The sequence below is a fragment of the Phytophthora sojae genome (assembly GCF_000149755.1).
Source record: "Phytophthora sojae unplaced genomic scaffold PHYSOscaffold_12, whole genome shotgun sequence".
NCBI classification, from domain to species: Eukaryota; Oomycota; class Peronosporomycetes; order Peronosporales; family Peronosporaceae; genus Phytophthora; species Phytophthora sojae.
Genome location: NW_009258126.1, coordinates 351,847 through 376,675, shown reverse-complemented (window position 1 = coordinate 376,675; position 24,829 = coordinate 351,847). Strand labels below are relative to the sequence as shown.

Sequence of the window (24,829 nt, the reverse complement as noted above, 5' to 3'; positions counted from 1 at the left end):
GCATCATTTGAACGCATTGTCAGTCCCCCAGGCGCATTGACCTTGATATGATGTCTGTGGATGCCGCGACCGCCGCTAAGCTGCTCAACAAACCGTCCCCGGCCAAGTCAAAATCGCACAATAACCAAGGGTGTGTTCCGCAGCGGATGTGCTTTTCCGCTGGGAAGAGGCAAACCGATGCTTTGGGGATTCCGCTAGAAGCGTTTGCGGAACACACAGATTTCAGTCCACCAGACGCTGAATGGCACTGTAGGTTGTTGGTGCAGTATAAGCGCAAGAAATGTATATATGTTTGAAAGAGGAGATGACGCGGGGCGCTCATTTGTTATGTACTCTCTCAGAAGACTTGCACCTCCGTCATGGCTGCTCGGTGCGCGACCACGAATGACGTAGAATGTATACAGCGGGCAAGCCCCTGTACGGTGCTAAAGCAATACGCACAAGACAACGTCAATCGTGCGGCCACAGAGCTCCAACAGATCACGACCCTCGGCACCATGACTGCCATGCAGCTCATGATTCCAGGTCATGAATAAGCTGGAGGCAACAGAGCTGCAACCTGCAGCAGTCCATGGCAGGCCTAGTAGTAGCATCGGACAGCAGCAATAACGACGAAACACGCGTACAGCGATGCAGTCGAAATCGACTTGCAGCACATTCAATTCAATAGCTCTCAGACACGCCACGAGGTACGGAGCCGCATGAATGTCCTGAAATTGGCCCTGATTTGGGCGGGTGAGCAGAGAGTTAACCGCTGCTGTCGTTGAGGCTTTCACGACACATCTTTGCTATCGTAAAACGGATAATACATTATCGCCACGGGCAGGTATGCCGAAAATACGATATATATCTATTTTCTCAAGTTCACGAAATACGTATTTGTTTGTATACCAAGGAGAGAAGAAATAAATAATCTGAAGACCCCGTGCTGACGCAGTAAATTATTCAGTAAATTGCTGCAATCGTGTTACCTTCATGGGTTCTTACAAACACTGCCCACGGTCGCCACATCCGTGTTAAGGTTGCTGAACAACATCATTTTAGCATAAAGGGAAAATTTGATGGCGTTAACACAATGAAAATTAGGGGAAAAACTTCTCAATTATGAAGGATATATTCAACCGCAGAAATAAAATCTAGAAGTTTTGATCTAAGCTGGAATAAATACCGGATAAACCAAGGAGGTATACCTACAATAAAATATTGATTCCGAAAATACAAATATATTTCCGGGCGTATTTATTTTTCGGGATCCCTGCCCACGGGGCATAGCCACCGGGCTTGCGGGATAAACTTTTGGACGCTTGGAGTCTGCCGAACGAGATGCGAATCACTTCAGTAGTAGTAGCAACGATCCCTGTCCCAAGGAATTATTAGGCGGTAACGCTACATCCAGCTCGTCAGCACCAATCGGACATCTTATTTGTGGAAAAAAAAACTCGTGAACACCGGCAATGCCAGGCGGTTTTTACAGTTCGTCCAAGAATTTCAAGCTTTAGGTCTAGCGAGAGGAAGTGCTTCACGGGTTCAGGCACGTCGTAATGGAAAGGAGAAACACGCTTTGATCCCGCGCAGCATCTCCAGGATACGGGTTACTGCATTGACCACAGTTTGGGGTTGCAATGCTAACCGGAAATTATAATATTCATCACTGCTTGAGTTTCCGCTCGCCATCAGAGCGAACACTTTGTAGATCCACCACGCGTCTGGTATACATCCTCGTATCGATGAAATCACTCTTGAATACACGTGCACAACATATCTTAGAGCTTTGCGTAGTTTGCGTAACCCCACTTAGCCCAGTCCGTAGGACAAATGGAAGGACCAAAAGTTAGGCGCCTCGCTCCGTATAACTAGAAACAAATAGGATCATGTGACTACATGGGCACAATCCCCCGTCCTAGCTGTCCTTGTGGCCTTATCGGTTTAGCGTCCTCCATTGGCCTTCTCGAGATATAAGCCGTTGAAAACTTGTCTCTTGTAACATCGAATTTTGCCGATTTGTCCTAGCCTAGGACAATTTTGACTTGATTTCAGTATGGTCTCAGCTGGAGCTATCTTTAGCGCCGATTTCCCTGCCCGATGCGCCTTATAAGACACACCTTTGGGGGATCAAAAACACCCCATACAAATATTAAGTCATTTTGGTCCTTTTTCGGGCTCCCTAGGACAAAAACGACCGGTGTGTGCCACACCAAAACACGATTTGGTCCTATCTCCTAGGACAAATCTAAGTGGGGTAAGTTCCATTTTCGCATAAGTATTCTGAACTTGCAGGTTCACTGTTACTTTATTTGTACTGTTGCTCAGCAAATATATATTCACATGTGCGAACGACACCGCAAGAAGCAGCTCTGGCAAAATACCACTGAAGGGAACGTCTCTGGGAGACAATGGATTTACCCGTAGGCTCGACTTTATGTAGCCAGCACTGCCAGCACCTGCAGGGTTGGTGCCTTAGATTCTACACTAAAAGCGAGTCCCCAAAAAAGTCACTAACAAGTACTGGTGCTTGTCGACCTCGCGGCTCATGGAATGTTTAGCGCTTGCTACCAAGCCGACATGTTTTCTCGTGTTTCTTTGAGCCAGAGTCATTGATGCTTCCAATTTCGGAGGCTGGCACTGGTGGTTGATCAACTTGGAGATGTAGGTCTCCTCGGTTGCATGCAGTATGTAGGGTAGTAGCCGCCCGGGTGGAAAAGATGGATGGATCGAGCGCCTTGTACGCTAGATGATTTCTTCCGTGCTGCGAATCATAAGGTGGCACGCTCTTGGGGTACAAGGCTTGCGAGTGCAGCCGTTCGCGACCCATTTCATTCCACGACATGGACTCAGGGCAAGTATCACTACCGTTGCGGACTGACAGTTAAATCGGAGGGGTGATTAGCTGACGATTCAGGCCCATGTGGGCTGAGTCGGTGCAGCACGCAGTAGCTGCCGGTACTTTTCATGGGATGGCCTCTGCGAGTCGGCTGTGGACTATGCACGGGCGAAACGGCGTCTCGTGAGCGGCAAGAGCGGTGTGCCAAGACCAAGCGTACCAAGAAATTTCGTCCAGGCGAGTGCTAGAAGTCTCGCGACTCTATGAACGGCAAGCGCCCCCGGGGACGTCGTGGCCGAGGTGCTGATATCTTCCTTGAGTCGCTCGGCACGCGCGCGCGCCGAGCAACGACAATTGAATTCTCTTCCAAACGTTTATCAAACTACTTCATGAGCGGCGACCGCTTTACCGGCGCCAGCATCCAGACCTATTTGGTGCGCCTCGTGTCGGGCGAGCGCACCTACCGCATCCTCGAAATGGTGATTGGCGCTGACACTGCAGCCCGCAGACCGCAAGCGCTGATTCCGGGATCTGTCCAAGGGCCACATGATTCGTTTGTTTGTCGCGCGATGCGGCTGTTGCGTTAATGATGGTGGATACAACCAAGCTCGTGCGCGCCGTGAGTGTGCGTCGAATTTGCGCTGGTACCGACTGTGTTGTGATACACTCATCGCGCGCTCAATAAGGCGCTGTAGGGCACGCTGGCCAGCTTGGAGCAAGTGAGTGTGGTCATACACAGCATCACTTGTTTCAACTGAAAGCCAATCATTACCTTGGGCCAAAGCGTCCCTACGGCCTTGTAGGCCTCGGTTGGTATATGCCGCAGCAGGGTCTGCCTTTGTTGAGCAGTGAGCTGCTGCGCGCCACGAAAAAAAGAGGTACTTGTTATCTTGTCGTTGCTGTTCTCGAACGGTTCACGGCCAGTAAGTGTTGGCGTGGATCTTGCTCAGCAAGAAGTGCGCCTCAAGCGACAGGATCTTCTGGTATGGTCTAGTTCGATGGGACCTGCGTCAGGTCATCCATATCCAGCTTGAGAACCGCCCATGAACACGCGCACACGACCACGCGTCGAAAATTATCGGTAATGCTAATTTTACCTTTAATTTTAGTGATTCCTGATTAAATAACGATAAGGTTGGCATCAGCTTCAGCATTGGTGAATTCCAGGGCCTGTTACAGGTCATATTAGTCCTGTAAGTAACAGCCACAACTATCTGTATTAATTTCATCCAATTATATCGCTGTATTTCAATGGTAGAGGTCCGTCTAGCCCTATTAGAGGGGTCGTGCCCTGGACGTACTGAAAGAGTTAAGGTATGCGATAACGTGCCTTTTCAACGTTAGTATTGACTATTGTGACGGCTCTCTTAACTCACGCAATGATTGACTCCATAGGGGTACACGAACCCGACCGGTGTGTACACTGCATGAAAGAGTACGAAAACGCCCGTAGCAGTCCCTAGAGCGAATGCGCCAGCGTATCTGATAGCGGTAAAAAAGCTATGTTGGCAATATTTGTATTTTAATAGATTATAGCCATAATCCTGACTGTAGAGCCGTTGGGAAAACGCGCCAAGTTCAGGGTTGAGCTTTGGTGCAAGTACTGTTAATGGTGCCCTAGTCGACAAAACTACCAAATTTGATATATCGTCGACAGGTTTTTGGGCTATCAACGGCTGTAAGAATCCTGCTCAAATCGCAAAGATGATCGAGGACACCGGTAGAATGACAGCAGTTCTTACCGTTTGTGAAGACGGTACGCTCTAACATTTTTCATTGTTGAAAAACTGTTTGTAATCTATTTTATTGCTGTTTCTGGGATTCTAGCTTCAGATTCTTTTCAATATCCGCGGAAAACTTGGCGACGGTATCCACTGCGACGAGCTACCGCATCCCCTCCTCGTCACTACTACACAGACCACTTAAAAAGTGGGACAAGTCACTTTTTCCACATTCTATCAGGAAGTGACCTATTCTGGAGGCAGGATGTGGGAAAAGTGGGAATCAATACATAAACACTGATATTCCGAAGATGGGTACAGCTAAAAGGTGGGAATGTTACTAATATTTGTTTCCACCCTATGTGGGGCGTTATTAGAGATTGTATCGGATTCGCAATTTGCCAAAAAAATGGGAAATGTGGGAATTTTTAAAATGTTCCCACTTTTGAAGTGGTCTGCTACTACACAATCCTAAATAAGGAATGAATAGACGCTGTAAGGTGGAAATTTTACGTACGAAACTTGCTAAAAAGCAGTCATAGGACCCACGGTTCTCCTCACCGATAATTTTGACTCTCATGTTTCTGAGGTCATGGATTTGTTAGTCACCAAAACTATGCTACGGTGGTTCCTTTTCCGCCCAATACGGCTGCGTTTTGTCAACCGCTCGATATTGGCGTAGCGCTTACGTGTACAAGTCGGAGTGCTGGATGCAGGCAGGCAACCGCGAGTCACCGATCCACATGGACCACGGACGGGTTCGTGTCGTTTCTCCCTCCGTGTGCCAAGGCCGCATTCAAGATATGGGTCTTCTTTCCTCAGGAGTCTGTGCAGCCCACCACGTTCAATTACGGTCACAAGGAAAATTCATTCAACCGGATGCTGCTGGAACCCGGTAGTGGTGTGATGGTGCAACAGCCGGGTGACGTCGTTGTCCTTAACAACCTCGTCTATCACTCGGTCTTCCGGGTCTACGAAAAAGGCACCGCGGAAGCTGACAAGTGGGATGGGATCTTCGGCGACGTCATCGTCTGCAAGCAAGATCGAGTTACTTCATTTCACTACGCGACGAAGGTGGCATGCGGCGCTCAAAAAGGGTCACGAGACTCGTGGGAATCGCTCCTATCTGCGTACAGTGTGATGGAGGACGGCGACTACAACCCGGAGGATTTCGAGGAAGCGAAGAAGTCGGAGAAGGCACGCGTTGGGGCAGCGGCAACGAAGGACATAAAGCGTGAGATGCAAGAGAGGGTGGAGAAGGTGCGCGCCAGAAAGAGGAAACCTAGTTGGCTAAGAGGATTAATTTGGGAATATATTGATCCATTTTGCGCGTAAATTTTGTTTTCGCAGCCTATCTTTTAAAACGAAGTAACCAAACCAGAGCCTTGGTGACTTAGCATTATGCACGCATACCAAATAACTTGTTTAACACCATTTTTCACTAAGTACTACATTCGTCTATCCTCGATTCATTGAGGTTAGTATTAGCTTTTTTTTTCTTTTCGCAGCCTATTTTGATGTGTTGGTTCGTGCGCACACCGATGCTCCTGAACATCTCCGTACCCTATTGTAACCCTCCCGTACGTGTAAATAGCTGGTAGAACAACTTTTACAAGCCCGTTCACCTTTACGATGCATCAATGTAGCTGGATCTACATTTGAAAAAGCTCCGCGTGTGAGAGGGTGCAGTTGTATTTAGACGAATGTTTAACCTGCTGAGTACTGGTTATGAATCTACTCTCTCTCAAGCTTGTCTGTTCTTCTTGGGCCTCCCCACCCTAGCCGATGTGCCTTTTCGAGTGCTAGCGCTGCGGTTCACCAACGTCTCCCTGCCCATCTGGTCAGTAGTACATCGGATCTCCATACCATCAAGTACATGAATGCAGGACCCATAGTTGATCCAGAAGTTGCAGGGGCACGAGCTGTCTTTCATGTTCACTGCCCATCCTGGCGTAGGCATTGCGCGTGTTTCCATGCTAGCAGTGAGCTTGTTGGGCTGAGATGACACATGGAGATCTTTTTGTGTCCTGCGCCGCGTCTCGTTATACACGCGCGGGGCTGGAGAGCTCAAAACCCTCACCACATCCGCCTGGTCTTCGTTTGAGCTATCCGAGAGAAGAAATGCGATGCTACTTTTCATCGTAGAGTGTAGCGAGAGTAAGTCGGCATGTGTCATCGCTCGAGTGCGCCTCACCAGCTTAGCATCGAGCTCATAGACCGTCGCAAACGTCCTTGCAGTCATACCCTCACTTTCACAGAGCGTGAGAAACTGGGGGATCAGGGCGCCAATCTTCAGCTTGCGGCGCAACGTCACGTCCCGCTTGACTGCAGCATTGTAGGTCTCGCATGGATTGTTTGTGGTACCAAAACCACACGGTGTGTGGAAGCACTGCCAACGCCGAAAGCGCTGATTCAACCGCACCCTGGAAAAGTAGCCGAAACACTTCTTCAACTCTTTCGTCATCTCCCACTTTTCTTGCACCTTGGCTAGCTCCGCCTCAAAAGCCTCGTCATTTCTTGCGAAGTGCAAGTCATGGATGTCACTCATCACGGCCGCTGTCGTGTCCGTGCGCATCGAGCGGGTTTTCTCGAAAACCTTCTTAGTCACGTGAAGGTAGCACATCAGATAGACGTAATCGCTGCCCGCACCGAAAACATCGTCCACAGCACTCCACTGGGCTGCGTCGGCGTCACCCATGACGTAACGCACACGAAGCGGCTTGGCAGTCACATCCTTAAACATAAATCGCAGCAGAGCAAGCACCTCGGCGTGCTGCTGCTGCTGCGAGACGATAAAAATCGCCTGTAGGTGGAAGCGTCGTGCTCTGTCCGAGATCCGAACGACGATGCCCGAATAGTCAACTTATGTCAGCTTGTAGGTTGCATCTACGTGTAAGATGAACGACGCTGGGTCTTAGTCAGCGCGACGAAGCATTGTTTTTGGAGCTGATATCCAGCACGAAAGGGTCAGCGTCGCTCCCGTTTCCGGTCACCGGGCGGCCAGTCGCATCACTGTGCGTCGTAAACGTGAATGTGACGGCCTCTTCCTCGTGACCGGTAAACCTGTACCTTGCGCCGCACAGCTTCGCGAATGCCTCCTAGCCGCCCCGAGACGTGGTGATGAACAAAACGCTGCACCATGGCGCCGCCAATTCGTTGAGATTGAAGTGCTGTAGAATCATGTTCCAGATGCGTTTTGGCCTGAGGCCTTGCTGAGCCCAGTCCACCACGACGATCTTCATTTGAGGAGTCAGCACGGGCTTGCGGGGAGCTCGAGCCGGTGTTGTGTGCGTGTACGTCTCCTCAACGGTGACAAGCTCTTGGACTTGGCACGTCATCACGCGAGATCGCCAGGGGCACGTCGCGGCCATCGTCACATCCACGCTCGCCTTGCACGCGCAGAGCAAGCGCTGTAAGCGCATGGCATGGGGCGCTAAAAGCATGCACACGTAGCAGTCGACCAGGTCGCTCTTGCCATGGTGTTCAGTGGGGGGGGGTAGGGATGCTGGGATTGTTGGTAGGGTGAAGCTCGACTCTACTTTTCATTGGTTGAAATTATGGGTAATCTACGGTTCGAATTGGCCAAAGTATCTCGTGAGTGCTGCCCTCAGGCCAATGGTGCTCGTGGTAGTTCTGCAGTTTCGAGTCTCCCTAAATCAGTGGCCCTCAGGGCGCGTTCGGTGCTAGCGAGGGTCTTACGGTGCTGTCAGAACAGTTGTGGTGTTTGCGTTGCGAAAGACGGTGTAGAGAGTAGTCCCTCCCTCTGAGAGCTTGGGAGGTCCACCCTTTTTACTCTGCGGGCGGTAATCTGTGTCACCTCCCGGAAATCACAACAGCTATTGTGGTTTTCAACTATTTTGCTGCCCGATTTGACGTGTTATCTCGGAGTCCGATTTATATAAAATAGAGCTCCTACATGATCGGTTAGTCCAATTTAGCTATATCTGACCTGAATTAGTAGCATAAGGCTCAGAGGGGAGGCATTCCAAGTTGGACATACCTCCCCACCTCTCATGACGCATTAGAACTGCAAGACACTGGGGACAATAGTACACTGTATATAGCCACTTTATAGCACTATGGCCATCTAAATCACCTGTGTGAACATCGCCGCTACAACTCCGTGCACGCCGATCTGAGAGGGCCCCAGACATGTTTTCGCGGCGGTCCCTTTTGCCGGCGAAAAGCGGCATTTCTGGCCCCTGCTTCGCAACTCGCAGCCCCCAGACGCAAATCGGGCCAGATATAGTTTGCTTCCCTCAGCCCCTCCTGCTAAATCGGAGCCCTCCAGCAAATCGGGCCCGATATATCGCGTCTTGGACATGAAAGCCACAAAAACGTAATCTACCATATAAATACCATGTTGTTTGACTGCGTCCCACAAAAACCTGTGCGAGCTACAAACGTTGGTCAACATTCGCAATCATCATGAGCGACTCGAATGGCGTCGACATGGACGCCGAGTTGGCGCAGCTTCTGCGCGAGCAGGAGCAGTTCCTGAGCCAGAAGAAGGCGCCCGCAGCTAAAGTCTCCAGGCGCGGGGCTCCTCCCAAAGTTTCCGCTGCAAAGGCCCCCTCCGCCGCCTCAGAGTCCGCCCCAGACGACGCCCCTCAGGTGCTCAAGCGCGTCGTGGAGCGGCAGGTGGCGCCCGTGGGCCAGAAATCGCTCGTCATCGCCCCAGAGGCCTCGGGATTCCCCGCCGTCAAGCGGCGCGGCCCTGGCCAGAGCCTCTTCGGGCGCAGACGGCGAGAGGCGAAGGCTGCGGCCGCCAAGGAGCCGCCACAGGAGCAGCAGCAGCCTCTGGACCAGGAGAGCAGGGACATCGACGCTGCGAGCAGGGCCAAGCTGCAGGAGATGAGTCCGCAGGAGATCCTGGAGGCCCAGCAGGAGCTGCTGAGGACGCTGGACCCGGAGCTGGTGCAGAAGCTCAAGAACCGACGCAAGAAGAGCGCCCAGAAGACGGTGAAGAGCGAGAGAAGTGCTGTATCTACTGCTGCTGCTGCTGTCTCTAGTGACGTGGTGGCTGAGAAGAAGAAGAAGGTGGTGATTGGAGCGTCCGTGGTGAAGGAGGAGCTGGAGGACAGGGAGCAGGTGCAGAAGGAGGAGTTGATCAAGAGTCTGGCGGCTGTGAAGACGGAGGAGGAGCTGAAAGAGCAGACCAAGCTGTTGCCCGCTGAAGAGCGCGCCAAGTTGGACTGGACACAGAGCACCAAGGAGAAGAAGGACGGCCAGGCTGCACACCACAAGAAGATTGCGCGTCCGGTGGTGGAAGACGCCACGCTGGAACGCTTCGACATGGACGGAAATGTGCTTAACGCGACAAATGAGGAGCTGCCCGCGCACTCTGGACTGTTTCACCATGGCGACGACCCGGACGCTGCGGGGTACACGCTTCCAGAGCTGCTGCACCTTGCGCGGAGCTCCGTCGCTAGTCAGCGCGCGCTGGCACTCACTGTCGTGGCGAAGATCCTGCACAAGCGTCAACTGCAGGCGCAAGCGTCGCTCCCAGTGGCGCCGCGCGTGTTGCCTCGCGACATGGCGATCACGCTGCGAATCGTGCTCGACGACCAGAACTACACGGCGCTGAGTGCAGGAGTATCCGCGCTGCACGCCTTTATCGTCCCCGTTGTTACTGGAAGTGATGGAGAGGATTATCTGCCGGAACTGGTGCGTGGCAACGTGGTTCTTCCGCCCCGAGTGCATCTTCATCGAAATGGAGCTGTGTCTGGAGCGCAAGGCAAGGACTACGCTGCCAACACCGTTGAAGAAGTGGTTTATATTGACACGAGCGAGGCTGACGACGGATCTAGCATCAGTGACGAAGATCTGGCGGCGCTGGATCCGGTGCAGGCGCTCCTCAACATGGACCTGGGCACGCGACTGCGGTACATTCTTGAGACGATCCAGCTGCCAGATCAATTCGCCACGGAGAAGATGCTGGAGATTTTGATCGCAGTGGCTAGTTATTCGCCGCGTGCTGCTCACGAGATCAGCTCGAACGCAAGACTGATGAAGCTTCTGCAGCAGCAATACCTCGAGAATGAACAGGTGCTGACTTTCCAAGAGGGCAACATTCGCTCGCTGCAGCTCACCCTGAAGGCCCTGAAGCTCGTGCGAGTTGTGTGCCAAGGCCAACGCAGCGTGGCTTCTGCTTTGATCTCGAGCGGCTTGATTCAGAGCACAAAGGGCTTCCTCGCGTTGAAGGAAATCCCCAGTGGCGAAGAAAATGAGGAAGCAGCAGCTCTGTTCGGGAAGATGCAAGTCGAGAGCCTTCGGATCTGGCGCGTCCTCCTTGGATACAGCCTCGACTTCCACTGCTTCGCGTATTTGTTCCCCGCTCTGTCGGGCTTCATGCAGAATGCTTCAGGAGCACCAGCTGCTCGAAACTCGGCGCTGTTTTCGGCTTTGGAAACGTTTTGTGGGCTTGGAGCGGTGCATGAAGCGCAGCATTATTTCAACCAAATGGGGTTCTTCTTGAATGCTGCGAAGGATGAGGCTGTCCAACTCATCCGTGCGCTGCTGAACGTGTCGGAGTTGAATAACGTCAAGTCTATCGTGTTGCTTTCCACGACGCTTAGATTCCTCGCCGCGGCAAGCGCCCACGCTACCAAGTACAATCTGGAAACCAGCGCTCTGATCGAGGTGTTCAGGCTGGTGCAGTCACGCGAGGTCACGCGGGATCTCCTTCCGCGGCTTCAGGATACGGTGGCCAAGAGAGATCTGTTGCTTGGGTTTGTACGCTTCCACCGCAAGATTGTGGTGAACGGCTTGCTCTCAGATGACATGGATGACGAGGAGGTCGTGCAGACGTTTTCGCGTGAAGTGAAGGGCTCTCTAGTCGCTGCAGCAACCTCTGCCGTTGCAAGTTCTTCGTCCACATTCAGCACTACGTTGATACAAGCCTGTGAAGTTACGCTACTGTTGGGAGAGCTCATTGCTGATGGTAAGAGTGATGCTGCCAACTTTAACGCCGAGTTCGTGCAGAAGGTGTACCACCAGGCGTTGATCCTGGTGGAGCGTCTTGGTGGCGGTGCGGAGTACCTGATCGCGCGGTTGTTTGCAAGTGTGTTGTTCCACCAGAGCTCGCTCCAGTTGCTTGGCGTATTCAGTGACGAAGCTGACTCGACGCGCATGAGCCGCGTATTGACTCCAATCTACCAGGCGCTTGTGAACGCTCCCCACGAGCAGGAAGCCCACTCGGCGCAGATCTTCACTGGTGTCTCGGCTTCTACCATGTTCTCGCATCATCTGCGCCTCCCTCTAGAGGAGCAGTCGTATATCCCGAGTAACCTGCCACTGCCGAGCTTCTGGATGGTGTGCCCGTTGTCCCGTATCGAGTATAGCAGCAGCAGTGCGGATGGCAAGTCTCAGGCTGATGTGGGTCCGACGAGGGCGCAGAGCGAGGAGATGAAGCTGATCGTGAGTGCTACTTGCCGATTTGTGTTCGAGTTCGAGCGACTGGCGCCGCAGATGTCGTCTATCCCCTCCATCGCTGAGTTGCGCCCGGAGGACAAGCTTTTCCACTTGATGCACGTGTTCTTCGCTGGCAGCGACGTACTTTTCGATGACCACGTGGACGCGGCGCTGCGTCAACTGCTTCCGAAGCTGGTCCAGCCTATCCTGAGCTCACCTGAAGACTCGCGGCTGCTGTACGAAGGCATCCTGCGGAATCTCAAGCGCTTCCAGAGCCTTGAGTCCGGGGAGCAGGTCGACCCGGCTCCGACGAGTAACGCGGTGTCCTTCTCGTCGGATGACCAACAAGTGCTGACGTTCGTGGAGAAGTTAATGGCCGAGTTCACGGCGTCTTCCTTCGGCAACACGCACTTCGCGCAGTGCGTCACGTTGCTGCTGGCCCGTGACTTCCCTCTGCAGTTGCGCAAGTTCGTGTGGAAGGAGTTGCAGGATTCGCATCAGCTGCACACGCTGTCACCCTTTGAAGTGTCCAGCGCGCAGCTACTGAAGCGATGCACGCGAGGTGGAGTATCACCCGTCGTGGATGACAAGTTGCTGCAGCTCATGCAGCTGGCCGTGTGCCAGCAGAAGCTGTCGCCTGCCAAGGGTGTGTTCGGCTACTCCGTCGCCATCCACCACCTCGTGGCCTACTTATTCGCTGAGGACAGCGGCACGCTCAGTTTCGCGCGCCAGCATTTCGCGCAGACACTAGCGACCGAGGCGTCTCCAGCCATTTGGGGCCACCTTCTGAGCTACGACGTCAACAGCACAGTGCTGCTAAGTGATGAGCGCGGAGTTGTGCGTCCTGAGCGCGTTGCCAAGATCCGGACTCAAGCTGCGCTGTCTTCAGACCAACTCCTCGCCTTCGAGGCCACTGTGTCACTGCTTGAAAGCATGAAATAGACCCAAAACGCAGGTGATCTCGAAGTCTTTTGACCTCCATTATCTTACACCAGCGTCGGTGTGATCCTTTTCCTCTTCTTCTCTCCAGCAACAGGCTTCTTCGTCACCATGGGCGCTGCAGTCTTGGCGTATTTGAAGTAGAGCAGCGGACGCACCGTGCTCTCGCTCGTGTTGGCGAGACCTCGGTGCCACACTCTATAGTCCATGACAAGGGGCGTCCCAGCCTCCACATAGGCCGTGACACTGGCCAAGTCTTCGTACCCTTCGAACGCCGTGCCGCGAGCTCCGTTGTCGTGGATGTGCGACTTTTTCTTCATCTCCGTTCCCCCGGTCAGCTCCGTGATGGCCACCAGCGGCACAAACACATTGAGCCGGTCAACTAGAAGACATGAGTTCGTCAGAAACCTACAGATCCTAAATAATGAGGAAAATATTGACCTTGATCCTAACACTTCTTACCAGGTTCATGGACTTTTTGGTTGCGGTGCACTCCATCAAGATGCCAGTTCTGGTCACTATCTCCCGGTCGAGACAGCACGCAGCCAATGTACTCGAGGTGGAATTTATTGGCAGGGCCGAAGAGCTCCTTGAGCACGGGCTGCCACTTGTCCGCCATCTCCTCCAACAGCTTCATATCCACCGAGTGCACAGTCTCCACCGTGTGCGGCGTCTGGGGCCGCGTCTGGAAGGCCGACGTGCTCAGCTGCATGTCGATCCGCCCGCCCTCGCGCGCGTAGAAGCCCGGGAGTCGCTCCGAGTGCTCGCGCAGTGTCAAGTCCAGCTGCTGCCTGTCAGCTTCGGCCAGGAATTCCTCGTAGCGGGCGAACACTTGAGTGCGCATCAGCTCCACATCGGAGGACGAGGGTCCATAGGCTGCAATGGGCAACGCCACGAACCCGTCGGCGTGGACACTCGCAGCCAGCTCCGCAGCGCTCATACATGTACTTGTAGGCTCTTGGCAATCCTGAAGTGAGACCGTGCTCTTTTTATGGCCGTTTGGAGCAAAGTTTTAGGATGTTTTTTAGGATAAGAACATGTATCTTGACTTGATGCACATGTATCAACGAGAGTCTTCACCTTAGCAGTGCGACTGGGAACGCGCTAACTTTCCGTCCTTGTTGCCTTCCTTGGACGGGTCTGAGATGAAGGAGAAGTCTGGCTCCGAGTTGCGGTCGTCTTCGTCTTCTTCATAGTCGTTGCTGTTGTTGGAGTTTTTGGCCACTTCGTGCGGCGACGGCAGGTAGACCATCATCTCTTCTTCGGTCTTCTCTGGCTGTTCGTCCTCCTGCTCTTCGCCTTCCTCTTGGTTGTTACCGGTAACGCTGACCCTGACAACCTTGTGAGCTTCCGACAACGATCCTAGCTCCTGGCTGGCAATGTGCGCGCGCAGGTCCACGCCGAGAAACTTGCCCAGCGTGGCAACGAACAGCCTCTCACTGCGTCTGCACGCCGGCCACGTCGTGGCGATGCGCACGCAGTAGTCGAGGAAGATCTCGAGCATCTGCGACCGCTCCTGGACGTCCTGCAGACTCGGCGGGAACAGCGTGCGCCGCGGGAACTTGACGGCCGCGAGCTGCTGGTACGTGGACTCGCACTCAGGGCACTGGATGCAGCGCGGGCGCGTGAGCATCTCGACCAGCTCCGCACCGGCGGAGATCTGCGGTTCATCGCCGTAGCCGACCACTGTGCTGCGGCGCACAGGCAGCCGGCCACGGCAGGTCTTGAGAACCTCGAGGAGGCGCTTACGCAGCAGGAAGAAGCTCTGGAAGCGCTGGATGCAGCGGCCGCGCAGCTGCAGCTCGGCCACGGCGACGTCCATGGTGTAGCGCACGTGCTTGGACTCGGTGGGGCCGCGCACGACGTAGAGCCCCGCGAACTGCACCATCTTGTCCTGGCCGTTTAGATAATGGTTCTCGGGCATGCACGCGCCCAGCACGGCGGCCGACGCGCTGGCTTCGCGTGCTCGCAATTGCTCGGCGGCGACTTTCTGCGCGACGGCGTGCTCGAGTTGCGTGCTCGTCGTCGAGTCGGGCTTCAGGCTTGGGTTCGAGCTGAGCGCGACGGCTGTAGCGGCGCTCAGCGGCTGGATGGTGTCCACGACGACCGGCATGGAGTTGCGTTGAGTTGTGGCGACCTGTTGGTGCTGTGGGAGACTTTGAGCTGCGTCCGCTGTGGAGGATAAGAAAGTGGTTGCTTTGCGAGAGGCAGAGGCGTCCGTGAGCTTGAGACTACACAGGGAGGACCTATTTTTCGAGCGAATGTACAAGTCCGGAGTGGCGAGATGCCAATTGTGGTGTGGTGGTGCCGGCAGAGGCTGCCTTTCCACCGCCCGCGCGCTTCCTGTCGTCCAGCTGGGCGTTGCAAGTGACAAGGTGACGGATGACCAGCTAACTCTCGTGAACGAGCGAGCGGCATAGAGGCGTAGATAAGTGAGCGAGCGAGTAGAGTGAGTTTCGCCGCTTGCTTGCACTTGCGCGCGGCGGCTGGGCTCAAGTCGAGTCAGCGCGAAAAACGCCTCGACGTTGGGAGTTTTGCCTGAAGCCTCAGCTGTGAGACCGTCCCTCGCTCTTCTACATGAGCTCCAGTTGTTGCAAAGCGACGTCTCGCAGCAGGCTCTAACCGCTTAAACTCGAAACTTGGGACGTCATGAGGCGCTTGCCGCGCGCGCGCGAGGAGCGGCTCATTATATCGGAGCATTTGCGACGGCATGCTGTCGTGGTGACGAAGGGATCAGCAACGCTGAGCTAAGTGTAGCCATGTCGAGAAGTGCAAGTGTAGGTTGCAGTTTGAAACGGCTCTCGTCATGTGCGTCACTGAGTTCCTGAAGTTTGCCGATACGTGAACATGAACATGGAGTCCGTCCAGCAATAAGAACACCAAGTCTTGAGGAGAAGAGGAGGAGGAAGAAGACGATGGCAGCGACGTCCCAACGTTCAAGTCCACTTCTTATCTTACAGCCAGGTACTGTACTGTACAGTTCGTATCAACACAACCAAGAGGCAAACGCAAACTTATATGCAAGTGGCTGGGTAGCTACCGTTCTCGTCCTGCTCTTATAATACACGCGCCAGCCAGCACCGCGCCCACGAAGAGCCAAGCGCAGCGCTGCGCCCCGCAACACAACGCCGCATTGCTCTTCTCCCCCTCCCGATCCTCCCGTCGTGACACTTGGCCAATAGTGAGGGCAGCCAGTCTCCCTCATAAAAGAAAGCGAGAGAGATGATCCCCTCAACTTCCCTGTAGAAACCGTTCCAAATCCTCCACTCTCAGACCCCCAGGAAGTCCATAGCAGAGGACAGCGCCTGCCGCGTGCGCACAGTGGCGGGTTTGGCGTCCTTCGGGTTCACGGTCGGGTCCAGGAACCCGTTGGCAGCGCTCTGCTGGGCGCGCTGCGAGTCGGACTGCAGGCTGCGCACGATCACGGCCTCGTGCTTGCGCTTCTCGCTCTCCTCGCGCCGCACCTGCTTCTCGATGTCGTACTTCTTCTGGTGCATGCGATACAGCTCCTTCTCGGCGCGGCGCAGGCGCTCCTCGGCCATGGAGCGGCGTCGCGTCTCCTCCTCGAAGCGCGCCTCCCAGCTCTTAAGTTGCTCTTGCAGCGCCGCCTTCTCCTGTTGCCATCGTCTGCAGCAAGTAGTTCACATATCAGTTAGAGAGATGATTTTTTTTTCGGTTTAGGTGTCACTTAAAGCGACAGGGAGGGAGGGGAAATGATCGGATTTCGTTTACGCACTTTTCGTCCTCGGCCTTCTGTGCGTCCAGCGTGATGCGGTCGAGCGCCTCCTGCTCGAGGCGGCGCTCCAGGTCCTCGTTCACGTACTCGAGGTCGTTCTGGCGCCGCGCCTGCGCCTCCACGAAGCGCTTGGCGTCCGCCAGCTCGTTCTGCAGGCGCTGCACCAGCTGGCTGTCGTTGCGGTGCTCGCGCTCGAAGAGCGGCACGCTGTCCATGTCCGTGCGCAAGTTCCCCCAGTTGCTTGCCGGCGCCTGCGTGCCCAACATGGGTCTGTGTGTTCTTTAAACACTCTCTAAAGCGAGAGGGCGGCGGGAGGAAGCTGCGCGCGCTCGTCCTCCGGGTCTGCTCGCGTTCGTGCCGACTGTTGCCAAGTGAGTGACTGGCCACCTCAAAATAGTGCTTTGGTCAAGTTTCAGCTCCCCTGTTGACGCGTCGTAAAATAGTCATCTATAGTGAAACCAAGTCTGGCGGCAAGGGAATTCTGGTGCAACAAGCGCAACATGGTTTCTCAAGCCGCGGGTGGTTAGAGACACCTGGGGCCAAATCCAGCGAGAGCTGGAGGCAAGTGAGCGGATGTATTGCATGCTTCCTCAATCGATTCGGTCGATAAAAATTATTCGCAGCCTTCATGGCTGAAGTTGTGACCGGTAGCGCATCCTGTGATGGCAAAAGGTGGCACCTACAATGAGTGCGAGATTTTCACTGCGGCCTGGACGCAGTAAAATATTCTTCAATGTTTCAGTGTTGCGACGCCGTGATGTGTTGCACGAATGGAGCCACATGAGCGTTCCGACATCTTGCAACATTAGTTCATTTTCGTCTGCACTGATACACATGCAGCTTGCATCGGTCTCAGTTAGCAACGACCAACTGGAATCCTTCGATGGGGGAGCTCCAACTTTAATTCAACACTCCTCGGTGGCCGAACATCGTATCCGCCGAGACCTCGCGCTGCAACAGCAACAACAAAATTTGACAAAGTTGTCGACAGCAACTTTTAGCCCCCCCCCCTTGCCTGCCAGTCATAATAAAAAGAAGTGTTAAACGGCATCACAACTTACCATCGGATCGTACCGCACTTGGTCCAAAGTGCGACCATGAGCTCGCACGGCCGCCATGAGCGCCACGCTTTCGTCCTGCTCTCGCTGGCCACTGTCACCTGCGCTCCACGTGCGAACCTTCCTGCAGATCGTGCGCAATAGTGCAGCGCCAATACACAGAGCGACGACCAGGTCGGCCCAGAAGCCCTTGCAGTCGTAGGTGAACCACGAGCACGCCACGCAGGACGAAGCTCCAGGCGCCGAATCAGACCCCGCGGGGCAAAGATCGCACTTTTCCTTCCCTTCGAGCGCCGAAAAAGTCCCTCGAGGGCACGACGCGCACTTCAACGACCCGCTCGAAGCAGAGAACGACCCCACCGCACACGGAAGACACTCGCGAGTTGAATACTCAGCACCTAGAGAGAAATACGTCCCCGGGGTGCAGGCCACAGCACGGGTTGAAGTGAACGCGGGGTCGACAACTGAAAGGTTTACCATGTCGGCCGTCAAAGCGCCGTCAAACAACTTCAAGTGGTCGAATTGCCGCACCAAATCATTTCGGAACGAACTTGAAGTTGCCAACTCCAAAACTCGCCGCTCTTCGCTTTGACTTGCATTCCCATAAATCGAGCCATTGAGCTCGTCCAGCAAGGCGCCAAGCGCACTTTCAGCCGCTTTGACAACATTTCCAACTTTACCGGATGATTTTTCACCTGCTGAGATTTTCGTCTCTATCGCGACGAGGATCTGTGTGGAAGTTGTAGACACGATCGAGTGGGCGACTTGCAGTACGTGCAACTGGTAGTTAGACGCCGTGTAGCTCGTCAAGACGTCGGTCCACGTCTGGGTCAGGTCTTCCAACGTTTTGCCAGCAATTTCATGTAGCACAACGCCAACCAATGTCAATGCAACACGGGGCCACTCCACTTGCTCGTACACCTCACCAGGTTTTGCCGAAATGCACTCGACACCTCCAGGCAGGAAACTGAACGATGGTGGTGTGCATTGAGTGCAAACTGCCGAGCCCTCCATAGCAGTTATGTGGTTGGGTGGACACAGTTCCGCTCTCGTTGCTCCTTCACTGTTAACATACGCTCCAACTGGGGCTTTTTCACACGTCGACGAGCCTTCACTGGCTGCGAAGCTTCCTTCGCCACAAGGAGAACACGCTTGGGCTCCTTCATCTGCTGCAAATGTTCCCGGCGTGCAGGGCTGGCAACTTCGTTTTGTACCATCGTTAAACGTTCCTGCGTCACACTTCACAGCAACTGAAGTAGCTTCAGAAGACTCGAAGCCCCTTCCGGGGGAGGCAACGGCAAGACACTTCTCACTTCCAGCACTCTCTGCGACTCGTCCATCCCCGCACTTGTTGCACTCAGTCTGTGCCGCTGCAGCAGTAAACGTGTCTGGACGACACAAAGTGCAAGCTTTGGATTCCATGTCGAAAAAACTTCCAGGTGAACAAGGTACGCACTTCACGTGCCCAACGCTGGGAGCAACATACCCCACTGGGCACGCCGTGCACTCCGCGGATCCAGCAACATCTTGGTACGTGCCCTTGGAGCACAACAAACACCCCGCCTCACCTTCAGTGTCTGCATACGACCCAGCTGGACAGGGAGAACACACGGTTGCCCCCATGAGATCAGAGAAGGTTCCCACCGGACAAAGTGCACATCGTGAGGATCCTTGGCCTGCTGTGAACTCTCCAGGGTCGCACAAATCGCATGAAGTCGCACCGATACCAGTCGAAAATGCCCCCGGAGGGCATGGAGTGCAAGCGTTTGACCCACTCTCGTTGCTGAACGTGCCAGGGAGGCAAAACTCGCAGTGATCTGCGACTCCATGAGTTGAACGCGATGGAGCAGATCCAGGAGGACACAACGCGCACTTCTGGTTGGTGCTGGCATTCGAGTACGAGCCCCCGGGGCAGGGTAGGCACAATTCAGCAGCTTCGTTGGCAGGCATCGCTTCTTGTCTGGAATCGCCATTTGAGTTTGTTGCAGTAAGTTGGCTCGACTTTGTCGTGTATCCGTTGCCGCAGACGCAAGTAAGGCTGCTCGGTAGCAAAGCGGGCGGAATCGGGCACAAGAAGTCATTTCCACTCAAATCTGCAGGCTTCACGTGCTCCAGTCTGCAATGCAATACACAATTGTTAGTCTGCTTTGTAGGATTTCAACTAACACTAGTTGACCTACAAAGACGGCGGGAGCTGCGGTATGAAGCCACTGAGCTTGTTGGTGTGAACATCGCTACGGGGAAACAGGAAAAGTTAGCGACGCTATCTTTTGATAAGCCACTATAGAATTGTGCTTCGCTTACAATTGGTGCAGGGACGACTGATTCAAAATCGTCGGCAGAGCACTCGTAAAAAGATTGTTTGACACGTTCCTGTAACGCCAACAAAGGTGAGGACAAGTGGGCAAGCAAAGCAGAATCACAACAATGATGAACTTACACAATTGCCAGAACAGAATCCTCGTCAGGGTCGTGCGGATCTTCTCGCCCCCAGAGCGACATGCTTTGAGGAAGCTCCCCAGTGAAGTAGTTCGACGATATATCGCTGTACATTTTGAAGCAACACGGTCAAGATGCATCATACTTCCTTCCGATAACCGATTGTCCACACGTACAAGAACTCCAAGTGCTGGAATCGCGAGAGCTCTGGTAGATCTCCATAAAATGCATTGTGACTGAGATTTCTGGAGCACGACAAGCATTATTACCAACACATCAAGGAGGGGGAATTTATTCTGCTCACATGCAGCGCATGCGTACATGGAGCGCAGGAATTCACTTGCAACTAGGTTCTTCGGTAGTTCCAGTGCGATTTTGTTGCTTGATAGATCTCTGCTCGATACAAACACAGCAAATGCGTGTCAAACCGGATAGGAAAGCTTTCAAATACAATAATCAATCGCACAGGTGCTGAAGTCGATGGAATGCATCGAAAAAGCTGAGTGTCGTCGCCGTGAGATTGTTTCCTGACAAGTTGCTGCATTGCAAAGCACGCACTGGTGAGAATCACAAGATGAAGACGCCATCGTTATAAAGGCTGGCTCACATTAGCTCTAGGGCATCGTTGTCGGCGAAGGACGACGGGATATCGCCGTTGAGTCGATTGTCCTGGAGGTTTAGCAGCCGTAGCAGCGTCATCTCGCCTAGCCACGCCGGGAACGCTCCGTAAAGCTGGTTTCCCGATAGATCTCTGTTGCCAGGAAAACAATACACCATTCCAGTTAAACGATGTACCTGACAACTAAGTCATGCACAGAATGACACCCACAGCTGCTCTAGCGACACCATGACGCTCAAACCTAACTCCGCTAACTCGCATTCCAAGCCCTCGTTCGGAAGATAGCTAAATTGTTGTGCGGTTGCATTAGGACCTCAAAATCCCCGCCAATGTGATAGCAGGTGCTTACATGTGAGTCACCGTAGTCGGATCGGTGAACGCATCGCAGCGAAGCCCTTCCCACGGCCACAAAAACTCAACTCTATCCTCTTCAGCGCTTCTGTTGGCGTGGAGTACGCGACCACTGCATGGATGCGTCTGAACGCCCTGCGGACACAAAACGTCATGGTCTCTTCCAGCCCCAACGGAGTCCACGTCACTGCCAGTACACCACGTTCTCATCGCAGCAGACCTCTCAGTACGGCACGTTCGGTACATCTGCATCAATACTTCTAATTCCTCTGACGCCAATGGATACGTGGTGTCGACGGGCTTCGAAGCAACCCCATCCTCCGACGCTTCTCTCGCAGCTTGCTCTGCTAGCCCTTCCAGGTCAATGAACGACGCCAGCAGGTCCATGATCCCATCGCTAGCGCAGCCTTGGATCACCAACAGCACGAGAATCACCAGGAACCGCAATGTCAGCACCTTCATCTTCCTCCACAATACTTGAGTCGCGATAAGCCTCACTCTACACGAAACAAATAAGAAACAAATAGGATGGGGACAGTCCACCACCCGCGTATTAGTCAAAGGCAAACTGCATTTTCTTGGCACTTTGCGGTTTATTCTGTCGGTCGATCGTCTCGCAGACGAGTGGTCTGTAAAGGTACATGGGGGAGCGGTCATGTAACAAGGAGCAGAGTAGACCAGGCTGCTCCGTCGCTGCTGTCCCCGCTTTTTGTTCTCTTGGGGTGGTTCCGGCACTCGTAAGTGAAGTTCGGGCTTGGACTCTATCGCCTTAGGAGTGCGTAACTGGGTTAATTGGCTCCGTCAGCGGCCGGGTGTCACGCTTCGGCTGGAACGGTTTGACCTCTGGAACAGGCCGCGCGTGGAAAATCATCTCTTTGCGGCGCATGCGCTTGATCTCCTCCTCCTTCAGCTGACGCTCCTGCTGCTCTCGTTGCTCACGGAACGCTTCCTCTCGCTCGCGGCGCTCTTTCTCGGCCGCCTCAAAGGCAGCGCGTTCTGCCGCACGGGTTTTAGTTGCCAGCATGGGGGACTCAGTCTGAGTGAGGGGCCTGGCACTGGAGACTACTTGGACGCTGTCAGACTCGAACACTGGCATGGGCTTCGCGCGAAAATTTCCTGAAGCAGCGGCGCGCTCTTCCTCTTCCCGGCGCTTCTGCTCTAAGCGCTCGCGAGCTTGCTCGTGGAAGCGTTCTCCAGGCAACTCGAACGGCTTCACCTCAGTCAGTGGCTTTGTCGATCCCTCGAATCTAGCAGGAGTCGACGTCACACGCATTGGCTGTGCTCTGAATTGGCGCTGCTTCTCTTTCTCCTCCTCTTCAGCCTCAATCTTGCGGCGGAAGTTCTCCTGGTACTCCCGATGCAATTGAATGCTTTTGAGCGGTGGGGTTTCCGGGATCACAGGGCGACGGACAGACGGTGGGCCCGATCTTAGCTGAGTAGTTTGATCCGCTTGACGAGCTTTCATTCGTTGCTCGCGCTCTTTACGGTGACGCTCCATTTCCGCGGCGACTGAAGCAGCTCGATCCGTTGCGCTTTGACGGGTTACCGAACGTGCACTAGTCGGCAGCTTCGGTGCCACTGGCTGAGTTAAACGGGCTTTGCTGTCCGATTTCGCCGGAGAGTACCGAGGGTACGATTTCGGCTGCAGAATGTTCTTGTTCACAGGCCGAGCGTGAAATTTCTTGGCCAACTCTTCGGCGTCGTGATCGACGACTTCAACTGGCCGGCGATGCGTAGCTGCTCGTCGACTTGTTTCTAGCTGCGGAGTCATTGGCTACAGTAGAATAGCAAAATATTAACAATACGTAAGCTTACAGCACAGCAAGGCGCACTCAGAACGAACTCGAACCTGTGTAAGACCACCAAATTTCGGGCGACTGTAACTAGTCACAGCGGGCTTCTTTTCCTCACGCGACAGTGGAGCTGGTGGTGGGCGGTGAGCTGCACGCGTAGCCGTGTGGAGCTGCGGCGAGTGTGGTGTCTGCAACATTATCAACGAGCACATCATTAGTCTCAGAAGCATAACACTCTTGTCACTAAACGCCTCTTACCGTCAACGCGTGCCGAGTTTCCCGGGTATGTGGCGGCGCCGGAAGTGAGAAATCTCGAGACAGCAGTTTCTCCGCAGCAATGGGCGGTTCTGCCGTCTCCTTCGCGGATCCATCACTTCCAACACTGCTCTCACTGTTACTGTGCAAGCGACGAACTCGATTATCCACTTGGAAGTGCGGCGTCTGCGGGACCGTGAGCTGCTTGGTCGACCGCTGGTGCACGTTGGTGGGTGGGCGCTGCACCTTGGTCTTCTCGTGGAACTCTCGGATCTTGAGCTTCTCGAGCTGCAGGTGCAGTCTTTCCTCCTGGATCTTGAGCAGCTCCCTGCTGGTACTGCTCATGCGCGACGGGTCCTTCGGGTTGCTCGAGCGCGGCTTAGAGTGCAGCTTGGGGCTTCTCGGGCGCGTGACGCGGTGCGGCTTCTCCTCCACGGGGACGTCCTCCATGAAGCTCTGCTCCCTCATCCTCTGCTCGGCCTGCAGGCGTCTCAAGTACGACTGCGTGGGCTGCATGAGCTTGGACGAGACGCCGTCTCTGCTCTTGGACGGTCCAGCGCTCGAGTCCGTTCCTGCTCCTGCTCTCAACGCTGCAGAGGACGACGAGGTCTGCGAGCTGTGAGGGGAGAAGTGTCCTCCTGCTCCTCCGTGGGTCGAGCTGTGGGTGGACGTGTCCAGCTCGTGCAGCAGGTACGAGGACGTGGCGGACGACTGCGACGACGACGCGTAGTGCCTGAAGACCTCCTCGAAGCTCTCCTCCCGGTCGTCCAGCAGGTTGCTCCTGTTCATCACCTCCTGCACGTCCTCCTCTTCTTCTTCTTCTTCTGCCTCCTCCTCCTCCTCTGGGCCGGCCATGGTCGTGTCCAGCATCTTGGTGGTGGCGTTCATGTCGTCCACCTCCATGTCCTCATTGTTGTCAGCCTCAATCTCCTCCTCAAAGCTTTTACTGGAGTTTTTATTAAGTTTGAAGGACGAGGAGCTGGCGGACGGCGCGGGCGACGAGAAGTAGCCGTCCGCGTTGTTGACGTAGCGCCGCTCGAGCGCCGGGTTCTTGAGGTCGTAGTAGGACGGCGCGTTGAAGTGGAAGTCCTCGTCGTCGTCGTCCTCGTCCTCGGGCGCGTCCGTCTCGGGCTCGGCGTCGGCCGGAGACGTCGAGAGCAGGTGGTGGCTGCTGCTGCTGCTGTTGCTCTGCGCCGCGTGCTGCTCGGGCTCGGCCGCCTCCATCGTCGTGTCCAGCAGCGACGCCATGGCGCCGAGAGCAGGAGGAGTGCGGAATGGCGGCACCAATATTCAAAACGCGGCGCAAACCTGCGAGAATAGATGGTAGAGGAGGCCGCAGAGATATAAGTACGCAATATATCATTATACGGAGGCATATTAGTACGGATTGGGGTTCACATTTTAACCTATTTGTGATGCTGCGATTATTTGAATAGACGGGTATCGGTGTTCGAGGGTATTACGTTTGACTCGTCGCCGGACTTTTCTTGGTTCATGCCGTTACCCAGGCCCTCTTATCCAGCATCTCGCCAGTGATCGACCGACGGTACTGTATGTACCCTCACTTCCGACATCGGTTTTTCTATCGGATTTAAAGGGGGATTGTATTTGTTTGGGTTTAAGCTGTATTTTGGCTCATAGAGGTCAAGCTCATCATGGTCGCAGATGCATTGAGAGGCAAGAC

General features: G+C 54.3%; 7 protein-coding genes across 7 annotated transcripts; 2 read left to right on the top strand and 5 right to left on the bottom strand.

Annotated features, from left to right (window-relative positions):
• Positions 1-5,421: 5,421 nt before the first annotated feature.
• PHYSODRAFT_306522 (hypothetical protein) lies at positions 5,422-5,877 on the top strand (the record flags this gene model as incomplete). Its single annotated transcript, XM_009538583.1, has 1 exon — positions 5,422-5,877. The coding sequence occupies one exon, from the start codon at positions 5,422-5,424 to the stop codon at positions 5,875-5,877; it is 456 nt and encodes a 151-aa protein (XP_009536878.1).
• Positions 5,878-6,286: 409 nt separating this feature from the next.
• Positions 6,287-7,985, bottom strand: PHYSODRAFT_319235 (hypothetical protein; the record flags this gene model as incomplete). Its single annotated transcript, XM_009538582.1, has 3 exons — positions 6,287-7,367; positions 7,471-7,605; positions 7,681-7,985. The coding sequence occupies 3 exons, from the start codon at positions 7,983-7,985 to the stop codon at positions 6,287-6,289; spliced, it is 1,521 nt and encodes a 506-aa protein (XP_009536877.1).
• Positions 7,986-8,970: 985 nt separating this feature from the next.
• Positions 8,971-12,961, top strand: PHYSODRAFT_262749 (hypothetical protein; the record flags this gene model as incomplete). The annotated part of the gene is made up of 2 exons (XM_009538581.1): positions 8,971-12,753; positions 12,911-12,961. 2 exons carry the CDS (start codon positions 8,971-8,973, stop codon positions 12,959-12,961), a joined length of 3,834 nt encoding a protein of 1,277 aa, XP_009536876.1.
• Positions 12,929-13,834, bottom strand: PHYSODRAFT_348194 (hypothetical protein; the record flags this gene model as incomplete). The annotated part of the gene is made up of 2 exons (XM_009538580.1): positions 12,929-13,276; positions 13,357-13,834. 2 exons carry the CDS (start codon positions 13,832-13,834, stop codon positions 12,942-12,944), a joined length of 813 nt encoding a protein of 270 aa, XP_009536875.1. The 3' UTR covers positions 12,929-12,941.
• Positions 13,835-13,975: 141 nt separating this feature from the next.
• Positions 13,976-15,028, bottom strand: PHYSODRAFT_565325 (hypothetical protein; the record flags this gene model as incomplete). The annotated part of the gene is made up of 2 exons (XM_009538579.1): positions 14,234-15,028; positions 13,976-14,161 (listed from the first exon to the last, which is right to left on the bottom strand). The coding sequence occupies exons 1-2, from the start codon at positions 15,005-15,007 to the stop codon at positions 13,976-13,978; spliced, it is 960 nt and encodes a 319-aa protein (XP_009536874.1). The 5' UTR covers positions 15,008-15,028.
• A 1,135-nt stretch (positions 15,029-16,163) lies between these two features.
• PHYSODRAFT_340414 (hypothetical protein) lies at positions 16,164-21,559 on the bottom strand (the record flags this gene model as incomplete). The annotated part of the gene is made up of 16 exons (XM_009538578.1): positions 16,164-16,521; positions 16,631-16,881; positions 17,543-17,581; positions 17,692-18,641; positions 18,728-18,917; positions 19,002-19,076; positions 19,150-19,280; positions 19,464-19,804; positions 19,869-19,922; positions 19,993-20,061; positions 20,129-20,233; positions 20,304-20,372; positions 20,449-20,520; positions 20,594-20,665; positions 20,735-20,878; positions 21,384-21,559. 16 exons carry the CDS (start codon positions 21,557-21,559, stop codon positions 16,164-16,166), a joined length of 3,096 nt encoding a protein of 1,031 aa, XP_009536873.1.
• Positions 21,560-21,866: 307 nt separating this feature from the next.
• PHYSODRAFT_352879 (hypothetical protein) lies at positions 21,867-24,402 on the bottom strand (the record flags this gene model as incomplete). Its single annotated transcript, XM_009538577.1, has 3 exons — positions 23,149-24,402; positions 22,947-23,078; positions 21,867-22,871 (listed from the first exon to the last, which is right to left on the bottom strand). The coding sequence occupies exons 1-3, from the start codon at positions 24,391-24,393 to the stop codon at positions 21,867-21,869; spliced, it is 2,382 nt and encodes a 793-aa protein (XP_009536872.1). The 5' UTR covers positions 24,394-24,402.
• Positions 24,403-24,829: the final 427 nt, after the last annotated feature.